Source organism: Leptosomus discolor, chromosome 8, assembly GCF_034619465.1.
Source record: "Leptosomus discolor isolate bLepDis1 chromosome 8, bLepDis1.hap2, whole genome shotgun sequence".
Lineage (NCBI taxonomy): Eukaryota > Metazoa > Chordata > Aves > Leptosomiformes > Leptosomidae > Leptosomus > Leptosomus discolor.
Genome location: NC_141398.1, coordinates 30,476,109 through 30,496,540, shown reverse-complemented (window position 1 = coordinate 30,496,540; position 20,432 = coordinate 30,476,109). Strand labels below are relative to the sequence as shown.

At 39.4% G+C, this 20,432-nt stretch overlaps 1 protein-coding gene across 1 annotated transcript in view; it reads right to left on the bottom strand.

The window, feature by feature from the left end:
* Nucleotides 1-20,432, bottom strand: part of FARS2 (phenylalanyl-tRNA synthetase 2, mitochondrial) — a 188,861-nt gene that overhangs the window by 96,603 nt on the left and 71,826 nt on the right. Inside the window, exon 4 of the mRNA XM_086469294.1 lies at nt 3,938-4,098. Within this exon, the coding sequence (XP_086325420.1) occupies nt 3,938-4,098 (161 nt within the window). The remainder of the gene's footprint in view (nt 1-3,937; nt 4,099-20,432) is intronic.

Below are 20,432 nucleotides of genomic sequence, written 5' to 3'. Positions count from 1 at the left end.
AAGGAGCAACCCCCGGAGATGATTGAGGGTGGTGGCAAAAAGTAGGTGGTGCTAGTCTTATTGCAGATATTGCAGAATACTACAGATATTGCAGAAATAAAAGAAGAAAGCAACTCCCATAATCTCACAAAGGGAGTCTGCAGTTTAGCTAGGAATCTAATCCCGATTCCCTCTATACCAGTGCTTCTCTTAGAACAGCACAAACATGCTTCTGCTTGACCTCAGTCCAGATCACAAGGCTGATCTGCAATCGAAAGAAATAATTATTTAAAATAACAGCAGCCACAGCATCAAATGAAAGCATGAGGAGAGACTGCATCAGCAGTCAATTGACATGACATGCCACTTGCTCACCGTGGCAGTGAAATGATGGAGGTTCCAAGAACCATCCTGCTGCCAGTGCCCATTTGTCTTAACACCTCTGGGCACACTGCACTTCTTCTGAACTGTAAGTGCCTTCCTTCCCTAAATGTCATTTAATTTTTGTACCTTTTCTTGAGAGTTGTCAGCTCACAGACACCTTTTTTTTTTTTGGTAAGAATGCTGGCTCAGCGTGAACTGGAAAGCGATTACGTGCAAGAATGCTCAGAGCCCTGACGAACATAGATGTAACACAGCGTACTAGATCAGATCCAAGCCATTTGTTTTATTACATTATGCCTTGCAGGTGCTTAGTCCTTCCTGCCCTGTCCGTCCCCAGCCTTTCATTCCCCAGTCTGAGCAGAAGTCCTACACAAGTGATTGAAGGCAAGTTACCAGTCTCTGATCCTCCACACTGCTGTGACTTGTGTCAAATTATAGCTAAAGCAATTTTGTAATCCGCATCAATGCAATAATCTGATCTGTGGGAAGCAGCACTCCAACACTGCTGTGCTGAAGGGCCACAATGATACAAGCACTATCAGCTTTTCCCAGCAGTTTTTTGACCTACTGAAGCCTGCACGCATGTATCGAGCAACTGATGACACAGGGAAAAGTCTGACACATTCAGGCTGTTAAAAGGCACAAAACATGTAGTTTAAGTCCCAAGAAAATGCTCCAATTAAATTCCATTTTTGAACAAGAGTAAATTCAGCCCAGTTGTTATTAAAGGTTACTACTATGTTGTTTGGACTTCATGTATTTGAAGAACATTTTAATAAACAGAAAAAAAAATATTTATGTTGGTGGATAATATTCAGATTATAACAAAAGATGGGGTGAGTATCCAAAGGCTGAGAGGTCTACCGCAGTTAAAGGATGGACATTTATCCAGACCTTCTGAGGCTGCAGGATTCAATTTGTGTAATGAAAGGCTCTCAGAATACCTGGTCTATCTTGGTTCAGTTCAGTCAGGCTGAAAAGTACTGCATAGCCTTGCATGCAGAAAATCCGACACTTTTTTAATGTTTGTTGAGATTTCTTCCAATATCAACACTGGAAGACAGGCTAAAAGTTTTATTTCAAGTATGATATGAACAAACCATGTGATTCATTAATTATGACTCTTTAGAAAGTAGACGGGTGCAGAAGGTCTAACTTGGTTTTACAGCATACCTGAAAAATAACACAGAATAGAAAGAAAGAGAAACTGGCTTATTAACTCCCATCACCTGAGACCTTATGGTAGCACCAAAGATTATTTTATAGTATTCGCATTTGAACCATCATTAACCCTTTAAAAAGCAAGACCAGTATGTACTAGAAATATGTACAGTATTGAGCTCAAAAAAGCTCAATGTAAGATATCAGATGAAAGCTGGATACAGACTTCCTTTTAAACAAAAAAACAAGTTTGCCTTTACTATCTTATATTGAGAGACAGAGTGGAAAAATATAAACTAAGAGTTAGGGAGAATCATTCTACCAAAACTGAAGATGGGGCATCCAACTGGAGTGTGTGTATGTATGCGTTAAAAGGGAAAGGAAAAAAAAAAAAGGAAAAAAGAAAGGGGAAAAAAAAGTCCCTAATAGGTGCTTGATACCAAAGCAAAAATGTGTTTCTAGAATATTGGCCATATCTTTTCTTTACAAGAGAGAAATAAAAGATGGAAAATAATCCATATTTCCACCTCTGCTGCCCCTCTCCCATATCCCTCATTCTTCCAGTCTGTATACTTTTCATTGGCCTGTTTGTTGGGATGTAACAACTGCCAACACATTAATGTGATAAAGCAGTAGGTAACAGCTCAGTAGTATTACTCTGGTCTTTCCCTTCGGTTCAAGTTAGAGCACAGTGGCAGCTGACAATTTCTCTTCCCTGGAGTCCCACCTATTGCATCATACCTCCTGATTCATGTTATTACTTCAAACCATATTTCAGCCAGCAAGCCTCAACTTCATGACCCTCTCTACAACACCAGTTCTGGGCTGTAGAACTTTTCTCCTTGTTCCAAGTTGAACCAATGCTGCTCAGCAAGAAGAAATGCTTAAAGATCTACCAAGACCTTGTCACCACTCTCCTATTGATGACACAGACAGTTACCCAGCAAAACAGTGCAAAACTATGTGCTCCTAGTGACTCCTGCTCAGCTAAGGTTACCAAACACACCAATTAAAAAAACCACCAAACATTTCTTGCACTTTTAGCTTCCTAGAAACCTTGTCCTTTCCTCTGCGTCTATCCATAGTAATCTATGTCTCTGTCATCTTCAGATTGGTTCAGTACACCTGACTATCTGAAGCTGAACGTGGAAATGATATGCAACTGAGAGAAGCCAAACACCCAGCCCTCTCTTTGGCTTACCTTCAACATCAGACCATATCATTCTGACAATCTGGGCCTTTCCCCAAAAACCCAATCTACTGCTAATAACAGTTCGAGGCTTGGAATCACGATTTTAGAGCAAGCAAGAAATCTCATCTTAGTTCCATCAGAGATCAGACTGTGATCTATAACCCAAGCTGCAATCTGTGCTCCTTAGGAGCAAAGCCAATCAGAAAGATATGGGCTGAGAAGGAGGAGACTTGAGCACATTTAAATAAGAATAAGAAACATTAGGAATTAAGAAATGGATACTGCTGATTATTTGACGTGGAGACTGCTCAAATATCATCTAATCATTATCACTGTTGATTTCCACTTTCATATTTTCAATTCTTAAAAAACCAATCAAGCTGTTCACAAAGCCAGTAAAATGGTAAAATGCAGCAGCAAAGTTTTGCTGCTTTAGCACTTCAGACTTCATCAAGCATCTACACAGCTATGTCAGCTCAACTCTTCAACTCCCCAGAGACCAGTGATACCACCTGACTTGAACCTTCCAGTGCTCATGCTGAAGAATATTACGGAAGTAGCATTTCCACTCAATCCAGTTATGCTTGATTATTTTGCAACTATGAAAGGTAAGACAAGATTGCTAACTACAAAAATCCCCTCAGTAGAGGAATTACAAAAGAAATACAAGCTGAGCCTGCACTCTCCCCCCACTCTCACCTGGAGGAAAGAGATGACATATTGAAGATGGCAAGGCACATTCACAAAGCATTTTGCCAAAGTTTAACAATGCAACTCACACTGACTTCAATGAATGTAGAGTGAAAACACTGGGAAAAATTGGGAATGTGTTACGATATTTGAATGCTCAGCATCAAATACATTATTATAATGAAATAGAATCATGGACACAAGTCAATAACATACCCAAACCAGACACAGGCCTAAATCAATCCCTCTTCTGGATAAATTTAAAAGTTAAATATACGCTTAAGTATTACTCAGAACAGACATATTCACTGGGTATCAGCAGCAATTCACAACATTATCCAATTGAAAAAAAAACTTAGAATCAAAAGCTGGATTTTATTGTAGTATATCAGAGAATCATGATAGCTGTAAAGCTCTTGCTTTAAAACCTAATCTGTTAATGGCACAGAATTTTAATTATGTGATATTCTCCAGGGCTACACTCACTTCCTACTGGCAGAAAATTATTATCATATATATTTATTATTTTACCTGAAATTTTATTTTTTGCCAAATGTGCGACACAATAAACTGCTTCAAGAAGCGTTCGTCTTCACTCCAGAAGAGTCGGATGTCAGGAATATCGTACAGGATCATGGCCAGCCTCTCCAAACCCAAGCCAAATGCCCAGCCAATTTTATCCTGAGCACCAGCTGCAATAAACAAACAAACAAGATAAAAATTCAAGAGTTTAAGTCACAACATGAAAAATTGCTTCTAAAATGTTCACCTATTTATTTACCAAAAAAAAAAAAAAAAAAAGTGAAGTGGCAAGACAAAAGCCTACATGTAACTGCCAAATGAGAGATTTAAAGGCTACAGGACAGATCCTACTTCCATCAAAAACTGCAGCAAGAGTAGGCATACCACTGAGTCCAAGAACCAAAAGTGGTACTAAAATAAAGCCGCTCCCTTGGCAATTTGCGTCCAAAGTTTCAGACTTTGAGAAATGCTCCATAGCGCTATACAGCGCTTCCCTTCGCTATCCGTAGAGATGAACACTTCAACATCTGACTCAGCTGTGTTTTATAAGACACAAACATGAATTTCCTATTCAGAACATCTCACTTGGGCTGACAGACCAGGTGAAGCCTATGCAGCATTAACATAATTACCAACATTTGAGAGGATCAAATTTGCCTTTTTCGAGGCACCTAAAAGAAACAGAGCAATGGGATATGAGGCACTGTTGCGTTAGCATCACATCTCCAACCAGGGAACTCCTGAACTGCTGACCCTGGGATAAGCTACTGCTACCACATTCACAAGTCTCTTGTGCACCACTAAATATAAAAAAAGACAAGAATATTTAAAACAGAAGAGCTGTACAGATACAGTACTGACAGTATTTCTGTCAGTAAGTAAATATTCACACCTTCGTTCACTTACGGGGCAGGAGCACTGAGTGATTAGACAGGGATTTTTTTCAACACCAGGAACCAACTCCATGTTTAGCCATCATCTTACTGATTTTGAAATATGCTGAGACACCAGCAGTTCCGGCAAAGGCTCAGAGCTTTTAAAAACTTCAATAATTGCCGAAATACACTTATGCTAAAAGGATGCACACATGTGTGACAGACTTGACTCTTCACCATCAGCACTGGCAGCGTGCTCCTGAGTCATATCACTATACATCTCACAGCTGCCCAGCTAGACCAAGGCCATACCTGCCTCCCCTAGTATAAATTTAAACTTTTTTTTTTTTTTTAAAAACTTTAAACTCAGCAGCTTCCCCACCATCATGCAGGAGGCTGGAGGCAGAAGTCTTTTCTGACCCCTATCTCGGCTATCAGAAAGGAGACAGCTCCTATTCTTTGGGCACTAACAACATCCTGAGGTATGCTGTCACATTCAACACTGAGATGAAACAGTCCAGAGCCCTGTTTAAAGAGATGTAGGCATGTCAAGCTTGGGAAAAAAGACATAGTCGTCACTTTGATTCTTTTAATTAATTTGAACCTGACTATTCACTTGGAATACCAAGTCCTCAGCAGAAACCCCCTGTGCCTCATTTGCAACCTCAGAAGTATTGCACTGCCACAGGAATTTGGTCATTTGGTCAACTTCATAAGAGTGCTTCCCAGAGAAGTCTGGATATTCTGCCTTGTCCCTTCTTGTGTGCTCATTGGCAAGATTTTGCACTTTCTGACCTTTGAAAGCAGACAGTTTATCAACTGAATTGTGGAAGTCCTAAGAAATAGAGGACTGTGTGTGAATTCAAAAGGTACCTCTAGTACACTTAGATCAACCACAGACTTTGACCTAACCTGACCTGGGAAACCTACAATCCATGCTATGCTACCTGAAGACCTGCATGATTTGCTACTGTTGATTGGGTTATTTTCAGAGAACAGATAGTGACTACACAGAATGTATTGAAATTGGTGTTTGGGTAAGATTTTGAGCTTTGACTTTAAGTATAAACCAAACTGTTTCTTTTCCAAGCTGAAAGTACTGATCTTCTCCATACTCCAGTATAAAAACTAGACTTGAAGGAGAAGGTAGATAGTGTCAGGCTTGCTTGTGACAAGTTGTGGTATGACATGCCATGCTTAGAGGAACTGGTGCTAGCAAGGGCCTTCAGCCTGTTGCTCTGAGGCGTGCTGGGTACACTGCAGCACACAGTCTTACAGAGATGAACCAGAGGCTCCTGAGATAACAGGAGCCAACAGGGAAACACCAGTAAAACACCTCACAGGAATTAAGGGGTGTTCCTCTAAGAGGGCAACACGGCCGACGGCCCAGCTGAAGTGGCTGTACACCAATGCACACGGCACGGGCAACAAACATGAGAAGTTCGGGAGCCATCATGCTGCTAGAAAACTACGACCTGGTTGCTGCTACTGAAACTTGGTGGGACAAATCCCATGACTGGAGTGCAGTTATCAATGGCTACAGGGTGCTCAGAAGGGACAGACAAGAAAAGAGAAGTGGAGGCATCGCCCTCTACACCAAGAAATGGAGTGTGAAAAGCTGTCACTGAAGAATAGCCACAAGCTGGTTGAAAGCTTATATAGGACAAGGGGTAATGGTTTTAAACTAAAAGAGGGTGGATTTAGACTAGCTATAAGGAAGACATTTTTTAGAATGAGAGTGGTGAAACACTGGCACAGGTTGCCCAGAGAGGTGGCAGAAGCCCTGTCTCTGGAAATACTCAAGGCCAGGCTGGACTGGGCTCTGAGCAACCTGATCTAGTTGAAGATGTCACTGCTCACTGCAAGGGGGTTGGACTAGATGGCCTTTAAAGGTTGCTTCCAGTCCAAACTATTCTATGATTCTATAAAAGTAATCATATTTTTATGGCTATGAAGAAGGGAAGATAATGTTGCTTCCCCAAACTTTCAGCTTGTCTGTCTTAGATCATCAACTCCTGTGTCAGTAATAAAACTACTATTAATTTCTAAAGTGACAGAGTTTCATATACATATGGGTATTTCTGTAGACTGATTAACCCCATCCATCCCCTCCTCCAGAGGTAAAATAGAGCACCTGGAGCAATATCCACTAGGGTTCTGAACAGTCAGTCCTTAATCTCAGAGGCATTAAACCTGAAACCCAAAGATGCCAGGTTAAGCATCAGTGTTAATTCACTGATGCTCATTGAAGTATACATGACAGGGGGTGATGATCCTTCTTCCCCAATTACTGATGGTTACTTGTAGATTGGACAGGAAAAAAAAAAAGGATATGACAGAAGATCAGCACAATGGGTGTATGACCTCATAAGCAGAGCTTTAGATTTGAGATTTGTGCTTTTTTAGTATTTCGAAATAAGAACAGTTTTCATTGTAAATCTTTTTTCCTCACACTTTACACCTAATTGTTTTGCTATGTACTTTAATTCTGCAATCAATGTTTTCACTTTTTATCAGCAATTTTTTTTTTTTTTTTTTTTTGGCGGGGGGGTGTGGTCATGTTTGGTTTTTTGTTTTAGAAGGACTGGGACACATCATAGGTTTTTGCACAATGTACCAAACAAAATTATTTGCCCAGCTATCTGCCTAGCACCTCAGAGCATTGTCATCTGAGCTATGAAAAAGCATTTAGTTGTAGAACTTGTCTTTTGGATGATCCTTGTACAATTACCAGCCTTTGGGCCACAAACTTCTCAAGCGTCCACAGTCAAAGCCGTATCGGCAAAGAATTCCCTCTACTCAGAGAGGGGGGAAAAAACCCCAAACAAACAAAAAGACCAAAAACCAATCCCAAGAAAATTAAAAGGAAAATTCAGACAATGAGAACTCCTCCTCAGATCAGCACTGGCAAATCTCCACTGCACTCCACATCTTCAGTTATTTTGTCTCTCATCTCTTCTCCAACTTCCAATTTGTAAAGCTCCAAGTCAATGTAGCATTGACTGAAAGCATCTGAAGAACTACCTTGGAGAACTTGACAACACTAAAGCAAGCTTCTGAGCATATTTCTGACTGGAAATGAGCAGGTGGCTTAGAAATTATGTGTGCAGTTAACATCCTGTTGAGTGAGAGATCAACCCAAGGCTTTTCACAGAACATATATTTATGTTTAAATACACTGCAAGTAATATGCAAAAAGTGAATGTGAGTCAAAATGACAGAAAGAATGAACACAGAATAGCTTTAGATGTGGCAAAAACCAGGCTGAGGTTCTGACAAGAGACCTCGCCAAAGCAGCACATTCCAGGGACCTGGTGGAACAATCATACCATAACTGCTTGAAATAACACAGCCCACTGGATAAAGCTTTCCTGACACATGAGATTTCCCCAACTGGCCGTCAAAGGTTTGTACGCTGCCAGACTCCTGGTGCATTGCATGAAAAACTTGACTACCCACCAGAAGAAAATTGCTGGAAGCTTTGCATGTCAGGTAGCCAAAGATGGAAAAGGACAGGATAAAACAGTTTGACTGGCTCCCCACACTGGGGGCTGAGATAGTCCAATCTGACTCCAGAAAGTTGCATCATCACAGTTGTGTCTTACAGGGGAGCTCAGGAGTCCTTATCTTCCTTGAGAAGTACCTATCTGTCCTGCTCTTAGGCTTCAAGGCCAGATGAATCAGTTTACACTTAAATGTAGACCAATCAAGCCATTCTCCAAAAAACATTGTCAAATGAAACCTAAATTTGATCAGCCAGGATGAGAACCTTCATAATCACTCACTGAGGCACATATAATGACCTGACAGAATTAATGGATTATATACCACTGAATCCTCAGAAATACCCACAGTCAGAAATATTTACCTTCTCAAGTGAGGCAAGCCATTTTGCACTGTACGAGATTTTGAAGACCTATTTCGACACATAGTGTTAGGAACAGGTTGACAAAACTTTTTTGTTATACACTTCAGTCATACTTCTTTTTATATCTATGCTGGCTTTTATTTAACAATTTTCGCTACTCCTGTAAAGCTGCCAAAGAAGAAATCTTTCTTTCAATACAGCCTAAATTGGGTCTTCAAATTGTTATACTCAGCAGTTACTGTGAAGTGAAAGAAATTAAATTTCGATCTTGGATTGAGGCAAAGTCAGGAGCATACAACATCCTGCATACAAGGTGTTCTTCACAAAATGCCCAAAAATTAATATACCCAAAGTGCATGCAGCTGAAAGCTGGGATGAGTTCCAGAAGCAAAGACCCGAATTTGATTTTTTGCTTTCAGTCTAAACCATGGCTGTTAACAGAGCAAATTCAGGAACTAAAATGGCAGGAAGAGGTGTGAACAGAGTCTCAAGGATACCCAGACTACACATCATGTTTTATAAAACAAATCAGTGCTTTAAATTTTGTAGAAAGCAAGTTATAGACATAATAAACATGTGACTTGACACAAAACGTCAGAAATTCCTGAAACAAAGGCCTATGCCCACATTCGAGCTCTATGTGATTAATGGACAGCTTATGAACAAGGCTTTGAAAAACAGCATCTGTAAAATAAATATTTAGTTATGGCTAGAGACTAGGAATGCATATTCTACACGAGGGCCACAGCAATGAGGTAAACCATGTTTAACCATGTTAGAAATAAGCCATTTCAAACTACTTTCTACTGCAGATAAAAATCACATATGCTGAGAGTCAAAGGTATTACATGAAAAAAATAATACTAAGGTGTCAGTCTAACACAGAAGAGCTTCTGAAAGTACAAGGTCAGGTGGCTGGGATGTTAAGCAACTGAGGCCAAAAAACTTATGGAAGTTTCCTTCTGAACTGCTCCCTTCAGTGAAAGCAAAAATCAGAACTGTCATATTATTCTCTAACTCTGTTAAAATGATGCATTCAGGCTCCCATGTGAAATTCAGTTTAAATTACCTCCTAAAATAAGGACTTGGCTTTCAGACTATGCATGCTAAGCAAGCCACTCCTCAAGAACTCAAGAAAAGTAAACATTCAATTATGCCTATTCTGTGGCAAAAGAACTTATCTTTCTAAATCTCATATGTGGAATAATTTTCTAACAATAATAGTCACTTTGAGACCACAACTTTGTCTCCTGGGTCAGACTGATCTGTTCTGTTTGCTCCACTTGAAAACTAAGCAAAAGAACTTTAAAGGCTTTGAGTTTTTAATATGTATGTTTATTTTTGTTCCATAATCAGAATAGATGGGTACATACTAAAGGAAAAGATTATTTAAAAAATTTCTACCCATGGAAGCTATCCACCAGCTATCAACTTTCATCTAGTATGTAATTAACATACATCCTACCATTTTACCAATATTTCACCAGGACAAATAGATAGGAGGAAAACATTGCTGATAGGCAAAAACAGATGACCAGAGCAGAAGAGGACAGGAAAACTAGATTAGCAAGAAAAGGAAAGTAAACCAAAGCAACAACAAGGAGAAACTTCCCCTATGTTTTCCCACCTCAGACTGGTACTTCCAGTTTCCATTCTTTTATCTTTCTGCTTCTGAAGTTATGAATTCCTCAGTCCTCCTCCCCCGCTCCTTCCCATCTTCGCTTGAGACCACTTCTCCCATTCACAACAAAATCAATGACAAAACCACCACTAAACAGAATATTAATTGAAACTTCAGATATTTTTTCAAAATTCGTAAGCAAACACTGCAATAACATTCAACCTTTCAAATCATATAAGATAAAGCATCCACTCAACTCCCAAGTGCAATACAAGATATTGGTCACTAATTACAAACACTTTTATGGTATATGGTCTTACTTTTTCTCAGTCTACATATCTTCAGCCTACATATCTGAACAAATGGCATACTTAGTTTTTGAGTTTTTTTCCTTCACCCCTGCATATCTCAAGACTGGACATTCTCCATGGAGGACAGTGCATTTTACTGTCCTAATTTATGTTACAGAGCAAAAAATGAATTGACTCCTTGAGTCTCTTTCCCTTGGCTCTGCCTGCAGGCTCCAGTACTACTCTTTTTGTTCTGTGTTTGTAAAAGCAAATTCTGGTTCCTTTCATAATGTTTTGTTCATTCAAGGAAAGTTGGATTTTGAGGTCTTGGGTCTTTTAATATCTTTAGATACCATTAAGAGTCCCTAGACACTAGGGCCATGTAGATTTGAAAAAATAAAACCTATAAAGAAATACATGAGGGGCTCCATTTGGCAGAAATACTAAGTCTACAGTATAGTTCAAAAATTCAATAATGAATCTCATTTTTTTCAGGGGTATAAGTACAGCTGGACAAATTCACCTCATATACATTCATTGCCCCTAGATGGAACTTTCTTGGCAAAATTTCACCAATACTGAAGTTGACTCTTAAGTGTCTTACTGTCCTGGTTTTGGCTAAGACAGAGTTAATTTTCTTCCTAGTAGCTGGTACAGTGCTGTGTTTTGGATTTAGTATGAGAATAGTTGATAAGACACAGATGTTTTAATTGTTGCTAAGTAGTGCTTATCCTAAGTCAAGGACTTTTCCATTTCCCAAGCTCTGCCAGCGAATAGGTGGACAAGAAGCTGGGAAGAAGCACAGGTATGACGGCTGACTCCAAGTGACCAAAGGGATATCCCATACCATAAGACAACATGCTCAGCATATAAAGCTGGGGGAAGAAGGAAGGGGGGGACGTTCGGAGTGATGGCATTTGTCTTCCCAAGTAACCATTACACATGATGCAGCCCTGCTTTCCTGGAGACGGTTGAACGCCTGCCTGCTGATGGGAAGCAGTGAGTGAATTCCTTGGTTTGCTTTTGCTTTACCTGTTAAACTGTCTTTATCTCAACCCATGAGTTCTCTCGCTTTTACCCTACCAATTCTCTCCCTCAACCCACCACAGGGAAGTTTGTGAGAGGCTGTATGGGGCTTATTTGCTGGCTGGGGTTAAACCACAACACTTACAAAATGGTCTCTTCAAGAACACCAGGCAGAGCAAGGAACAAGAACATGAAGACCATCACAATGTGATACAATCTTCAACAGGTTAAGACATCCTCAAAAGATACAGAGATACCAGTTTATGTTTCATAGCAGGGTATGCTATTAGCATCTGTTCGATATTCCAGTTAAAAATCGGAACAGCCAGAACACCTGTATATATTAAAAGATTAAAAACTATGTTCAACTGATAGCAGCACAGTCTCATGGTTACTCTGAAAGCCTGAGTAAACTAAATTTTTACAGGCAGAGTCTGACACCACATTTTGTGTTTCTACCTACCATAAAGAACCCTTGGGCTAATGACTGGGGTTCCTTAGCTCTACAATACATAAAAATAATAGACCAATATGGTTTATGATTTAACATCTCCACTCTTCTGCCACAAACTCATTCTTTGGAAGAAACTCATGAAAAGCCTCATGATCACATAAGCATTACTTGCCTTATAACTGGGGTTGGGATAATAGCCCCTCCTTTTCTAGAACGATTTATGTAAGACACATAATAAATGTAAAACATCAAATTTCAAAATCTTTCTGTCCATAGTACCTCAGCATTCTGATGGTAAAGCTATAAAAAGACTTCATACTCAAGTGCAGCATATATACTCCAACACAGCAAACTCCAATATAATCCTACTATATGGTTTCATAGAAGTTCTGACAAGGTTCCAGTACACACAATTCATTTATTTCAAAAAAAATCACATTAAAGGTCCAGGTGTACCTAAACGTATTGTCGTACAACACAGACTGGAAAAATCTTTGTTCAGAAGCACTATCTCCAGTTTTCTTTTCTTCTTACTAGAGAACTACTCCACCAGCCCTGTGCTACAACAGGTTGAAGGGCATTTCTCACTTGTGCTTACAAAGGGCTCTTCAAAGTGACTGCCTTCCCAAGCCATGGCTGTTCATTGATCTCCCATCTGAAAAAATTTGACGGTTGCATGTTGCTGGGCAAAATCATTCTTGTCAATAGGTCTCATGCTACTCAAAGACATGGATACGTTTTAAATATATAATTACAGGAAATTAGTAGTAAGTACTATATGAGATCAGACACTACCAAGTGGTGTTTGCAGACAATGTCACAGAAAGACTCTCACGCATTTCTCTCTACATTGTTCCTGAGTATACTGTTTCCAGTTGGCATTTGTCAACCTGGTCACCTGCAAATATCTTTATCTGCACCTATAATACACCTATGGATGCTCAGCTAGTCTCCTGGTATATTTTGTACACATAAAAGGGAAAGTATACAGCTACAGCATTAATGGACACCTCGGAAAACTCAGTTCTGTGCCTCAGGAAAAGGCCTAGTGAGCCATGACCTGCTTTTCTGCCTGGGCCTAAAATCTCCTCCATTTCCTTTCTTACGTCCATGTTCCCATGAACACCAAGATGGAGCAAAACCTGAACTTATAAACTAGTTTCTTTAGCTTGCACTGCACTGCTTGACTTCTATGCGGCCACGACCCTTTGAACTGCATCACCTGCGAAAGGACTTGAGCTGTGCCTAACCCCACACCTGCTCAATGACACTGTGGAACAGCACTGGTGTGCCCAGCGCTCTTCTGGGGCAGGAACTGAAGAGTTTCACTCAAGGCAAAAGAGTTCTTCCTCCTACTCAGTTCATCTTTTGAAATCACATCTGGTCATTATAAGCTTGATGGTTATTAATGTATTCTCTTTGGATTTGGGGAGGCTTCCAAGTGGAAGCAGAGATATCTACAAGAAGATGCTAAGCAGAAGTGTAGTTCTGGGGCATGCCATCAGCTCCTTCACCACTACACATTGTTGGGTATCTGGTCTAATCCAGTCCTTTCAGCTCTACTGTAAACGGGGAGAGAGAATCACAAATAATTATTCACTCTATCATAAGACATGTACAGACAAAACACTTAACTTTTAGACAGATATATCATATTAGATGAATTCAACCCTATATGCCCATTTCAGCTTCAATTTTTATAATGACATAAGCATTTCTGTATAATTACAAGGAAGAGAACAAAAATCTTTCATCTCTGCAATCACCTCACATTAATTTCTCTTTTGGATTCTTTCTCAGATTTCTTTTAATTAGTTTCATCAGTTTTAGTAACCTCTTTCATGATTTAGGAACTCATATGACACAAATACAATGGAAATTACATTCTGAGTACTCTCCTATCCTTATCTTCCTCTTCCTGCACGGCACAAAGTGCCTATAGTCACTTTTTTTCTTTAATTTATAATTGATTTAATTTATTTCAAATCATCTTATTCACCAGTAATACAACAGAATCACAGCCAGACCTCCATGCTCTTCTTGCTTATGAGCAGAACATTTTAGCGACTACTAAAATTAACCCATCATCCCCATAGGAGCAGGTGACCAAAAAATACCGAAGAGGAAGCAATTGTTCCTTAAAGTTCAAACTAACTCTTTTTCCTCTACTTTCTATGAAATCCCTGAGTTCTGGCAGCAGCATGTTTATTTCTGAAAAAAAAAAAAAAATTTCTTAAAACATGACAAATTGCATTACAGTTTGGCATAAAGTGGTTGAAGGAGTTTCACACAATATAGTATTACCAGCTTCTACATCACTGCAGCTGGAAGAAATGTAACATTGTGAAGTCCCATATAAACTATAACAAGAAAAGCTTAGGAAAAGACACAAGGAGAGGTGTTGCTTGAAGTCCTTAAGCTGTATATTTTGCAGAAGCTTCTTGCCCACTCTTGCCACAAAGCTGACAAGGCACATAAAAGATGATGGAAACAGATGCATGAACAATGAAATATACAAGTGAAGTAGATTATGCTCCGCAACTCTTTCTAGCAAATGGCATGACTACAACAACTCTACAGTAAATGAAATCAATAGAAAAGGGAAAGAATCCTACAAGAACTTGCTTTTCCCTCAGGGACTAACATCTTGGCAAGATATCACTGCTATTTTATATGTTCAAAATCAAGTCTTTCAATGTACACTTAAATCTCCCTTTAATGCTACCCATCTCTAATGACATTTCCTAGCAAAGTGTATCAATAGCAAAATGTCCCATCTTACATGCAAGGCCATTTTCCCTGACATGATGGGCATCCAGGGAAGTATATGCTTTACTAAAACAAACCCCAAATTATTAGACAACAGCAATGTGTCCCCAACAGAGGAACTAGTAAAACTTGTTTTTCTTTGGAAAGCTTGAAGAGATTCTTCTTAATGATGTACCTTTTCATCAGCCAAAGGTCTGTGTCAGCACAATTCTGGCAGCTAGAAGTTGGTTCTGCTGGTACAATGTGCATCTACAGCACACCTATGCTGGCCAACCTCTCCTATATTGGGCTGGGGAGTGACACTCACACACAGTGTGTGTGTTACACTAAGTTACTGATACAGTGATGATGTCCAGTTGATGCTGTACACGTGTGCTTATGTAAACAGGTTAGCATCCCACAGACAACCTCTCGCTGTATTACTGGAGTTACAGCTGGTAAGTAGTGTTATACCACTGTCAGAAATGAAGGGAGTGCTCATTGCAAAAGGATGGGCTGCACGATAACTACCAGTAACTACCCTCTCCTAGGTATAGGTATTTTATAGAACAGTTTACTCCCTTTACACAGGGACCAACGGCACAAAACAGAACATCCTTATTTACCTTTGAAAGAGGAGGGATTTTCCTCAGAAAAGATATTCAAAGGAGGCAAAGACTGCCACATAAAGAACTCCAGCTTCCACAGATATTTGAAAAAACATCATGATTCTCCCACTACATTCACATAAATTCTCAATTATATCTACTATTTTGTATGTGTAATAATCATAGAGGTATATACACACAGAATTACTCTACAAAGCTTGTAATTATATTACAGTGATGACTCACAAGAATGTGATGATACAGAACAGAATATCTCAATTTTTCAGTTTTCAATTTGAAACAACCAGGAAATGGCCCACAAAAGTGAGCCTTAATACAACACTTGGTGTTTCAATGAAACACTCAGAAATTCCAAAATGCTAGAATTAAGGTTGCCTGAGGAACACTAAGATGGTCTCATCTTAGAAATACATTACGATGCTGTCTTCAACGAGACAAACAAGTATTAATCTTTCCACAAGACTGTGCTCTGTTCAGCACAGGGAAGAGGCAATGCCTAATGACCCCTGCTTGCATTCCTTGCATTGCTGAACATGCTCCCCAAGTGCCTTACACACTGAGCAATACTCAAGCAGAGCTCTGAAGACACATTCCTTCTTTTATGAGCTTCCCAGTGCAGCATTCAGTCCCACAATATTTAAATGTTTGAAAAACATTAAGGACTTAATTTTTTTCTTCTTCGTCTTCTACATGTCTCAGTGAGCTGAGGAAGTATCGCTGTCTCCTGTATTGCAGACTGGGAACTTGCGCACAGAGACTTTAAGATCAAAAGCATCTATTAATTTTGCTACCAATCTGAGATACCTGGGACCTGATGTTTCTGAGCATCAAGCATTCCAGGGTGTTCAATACGTTCAAAGTACAGCTCCCTATTACTACAGATGCAGCTGTGAGCACTCAACACTTCTGCAAATCAGACTGCATGGTCTCAAGTCAGGCACTGAGAAAACAAAAAGCACACCGCAGCCACATTCACAAAGTTTGAGTTAGGAGACGTTCCTACACTCAATTAAGAACTTTTTTTGCTCAGGAAGGGACAGTAGAGCAGCGTTCAAGCACACAGACTGTCCTTTCCTGCTGTTATTAAAGGCATCCATTCCATGCTTTCCACTACTGTCTTAATGAGGCAGAAGCTTGCAAGAGCAGAATCCTCCACCTAGCAGTCCCAATTCATCCACACAGGAATGATCATCCTGGAAACTGAATCAGATAGTGGTCCTTCACAGAAGTAGTAAACTTAGCAATGTCCTTTGCCTCCTAAACCAATCCCCATCCTGCTCCCCACAGGACTCCATCTTTCCAACCAAGAAGGTCTGTGTCTTGCTGGGACGCAGCATTGAGGTTTGGAGGGAGTATGCCTCCCGCATCCTGGGAAGGATGAACTGCAGAGAACCTGACTCAGCCCATGCCCACCTCCAGGTGAACACTGGACAAGCTCAGCAAGACGCAGTACCAGTGAGCCTGCACTAACTGCAAGTTTCCAGAGGAAGCCAGAGCTAAGCAAAGTCCTGTGTACGAATATGTCTGAACCCTTCACCCAAGCAGTGCTCTAACTTACTCGCAGGCACAGACTCTGAGAAAGAGAGTACTGCTTACTGAGCACAGGTACATACCTATGGCATGGATTTTCTTTCCCCGCTCCTGAAACAACAGCCTCCTTCAGTGAGCAGTCAAAACTGCAAATAAGGTGGGCTAAAGATATAATTAGACCTGACTAGAAGTTGACTCAAAACTACGGGAGTATATAATTTGAAGCCCACTGAGTACAACGGAGAAAAAAACGCAGAGACTTCAGTAAGGTATGGAAAAGTTCCTTCCTCACCAAACACCACCTTGTTCCCTGCACAAGGCAGGGGCAGGGCAAACAGACCACTGTCTTGGTGAGAAAAGAGAGATGTGCTCAAGCGTGTAAGTGGGCTGTGTGTGAGTGGGTATCACAGCACCTCAATGGGAAAGATCTGAGCTTCATTCAGTGAGTTTTGTATCTCTCTCATGGACTATATGAATGAAATATTTTGATATGCATACAACATAAATGAAAGGTTACTGCTTTGATCACATGGTATTTTAATTAGCTGCTAAAATATTTAAATGACTTAACATAGAAGACTATTCATCTGCTTATCTTTCCAGAGGAATGAATATATTAAGAAAAATATTTTTTCTTGCTCAGTTGAAAAACTGCAATTTAAATCCCCTTATTAAAGAGATTCCTTTCTCGGAAAAAAGTCACTAGTTCTCTAACTAATGTTCTTTTTCACAGTTGGTAATTATTCTGGTGTTATGCACCGAACTTAATTTTGGAAAGGGAATGTCACTGACACTTAAAGAAATGAATGATAAAAGAAATGTTAGACCCCCTAATTCTGTAATTCCTATATAATGACAATGAAACATTATGTTCCACTGGGAATTTTAAGTGCTAGATAAAGAGGCTGCTGTGCTTTTAAGATTTACTCTCATAACAAAATCGTGTCTCTTATCTATAAGAGATATGATTAAAAGAAGTCTCTTCCTAGAAATTAAACCTACAGATAGTTTTTAACTACATCTTGTTTCCCTTACCGTTTGAAAGTTGACAGCAATTGCTATAGAAACTCGTAACTGTGTCCGATAATTTTTGCCCTGCACTGATTTAGAGAAGTCCGTCTTGAATATCAGTCCCACTTGTCAATAGAAGAGAATCTGAAATACATTAACATTTAGTTTTACAGGACAGATAATAATTGGGTTGTTATTTTGTCACTGTGTAAATTTTCAGTGACCTTTCCAAAAAAGAACTAACAAGTCAATAGAAACTGTTTCTTCTTGACTTTCTCCACCGTCTTTTTAGTATTTTTTTTAAACAGCCATCTGAAGTTTCTCAATCCCTTTCCAGCTAAATACATTTTTAATTTTTTTTTTTTTTTAGGTTAGAAAGGATAAGTAAGGTAGTTTTGTTCTTTTTTTACTTTGCATTTTACTTTAATGGAGGCTTTCTAAGCTGTTATCTCAATTAACACATTCCATATTTATAGCAAACAACATCAGGTTCTCCAGCAAAAAGTACCCTAAGAACCCATTCCCCTCCTCACCCTCTCCCTTTCCCAGGAAATTGGAAAAGAAAACACAACAAAATGAAAACAGAGAGTGGCCAGCCTTCAGCAGTTGATGCACATTTGTGCATCTTGTAAAGAAATATCTGAACACACATTATCAGTTTATCTACATATATCCATTGAACTTACTGAATAACAGTATTTGTAAATATGAGTTATATCAGCGTAGCTGTGGATAATGATTGAACCAGCCCAAACCCTATTGTATTTGCTCTGCACCCTGTCATCACATGCTTGACATCCTTCCCTCTGGTAGGCAAGGGATCTTACTAATATTAAAGACAATGCAAACCCACAGCCGTTTGAAAAGGTGGCGTTGCCAGCTCTAGGAACAGTCTGCCCCTCTCCTGAAAGCAAAAGAAGATTGAACACAAGTGCCCGCAGCATGGGAACGGAACTGCAGAAATTAAAAGTCTAAAGCACAGTTGCAGAGCCATGACCTCACTGGGATTACAAACATGGTGGGACAGCTCACTTGACTGGAGTGATGGATGGGTACAGGCTTTTTTGGTAGAGATTTAAAACCTGACTAAACAAAGCCCTGGGCAACCTGTTCTGCCTAGACTTGCTTTGATCAAGGGGCTGGACTACAGACCTCTGCAGGTCACCTCCAATCTACATGATTCGGTGACTGTAGCTTTGTGTGTGTGTGCCCATGCGATTCCTTGTAGGAAAATCATGCTCAATCTTTGCTAAGGAAAAATTTTCAGCTAGGAAAAAGTACAAAATACTTATTTCAACAGAAAACTTCATATAGACAACAGCTGGACTCTATGATCTTAAAGGTCTTTTCCAACCTAAATGATTCTATGATATATAGTTATTACACAGGATTTCAGTGGGCTTAAAAAATAAAAGAAGCCTGGAAGACCGTATCACAGCATTGCCAAAAAAAATTGAGATAACATGACAGTGTGATATTCTTTCTCAGCAGATTATATTTTAAACCAACACACTCTCAGGTAGTTTACATGTAAACTTCCTGTCAATTCTTTCTGCAGTGAATGGTTAAGCATGTAATTTTGGGTAGATAAACTGCATGCTTTCTACATGGCAGCATTTTAAGTAGCATCTTTGGCTTACCCTCCTCATGAAACCACAATCAGAAAAACTTCTATAAATGTCACTTGTCATTTATGAAGCACTTCATTTCAAGGCATGATAGACAAACTAGTTAATATTTAACACAGTCCTTGGGTCTATGAGACCATTTCATAGATGAGAGAAGGGCTCCAACATCTCCTTTGAGAAGAAATGCCTGATTTCTGGGTGGCCCATCCCTGGGCTTCGGGGATTTGTGAGACCTAACAAGGTCCTGCCATAGAGGATATGCAAAACTGGCTATTAATTTACAATACATTCAAAGAACTCAGTCTTGCAACACACCACCCAATAGGATTTATTTTTTTAATATAAAACCAAAACGACATACACACACACAAACTCTTTTAAAAATATTGCAGTGAGATGCTTACAGTTAACAAAACAAAACCACGAGATTTTAGGTGTTCCCACAAGTTACTAAAGATACAAGATGTCCAGCTATGCAAGAGACTAAATTTTGAATAGGATTAGCTAACATAGTGAACTGCTGAGCTTCACACCCTATAAAATCTATGCAATCCTTGCAAATCATGTTACATAGTATTTTTTGCCTTCTTTCCTTAGATCTTTATAAATAATTATTTGGATTTCACTTTAATATTTTCGAAGGCATAAACTTCTGCCAGGAATACAATATTTCACATCATAATCCTGATATAAATAATCATTCACTCAAATTAAATAGATCCAAGAAAACCAAACAAAATATCCAGGTCCTCTCAGTTGTTCAGCAACCACTGCCTTGACCTCGGAACTACAATTTCATTAATGTTCTAGTTCTGAAACTCGCA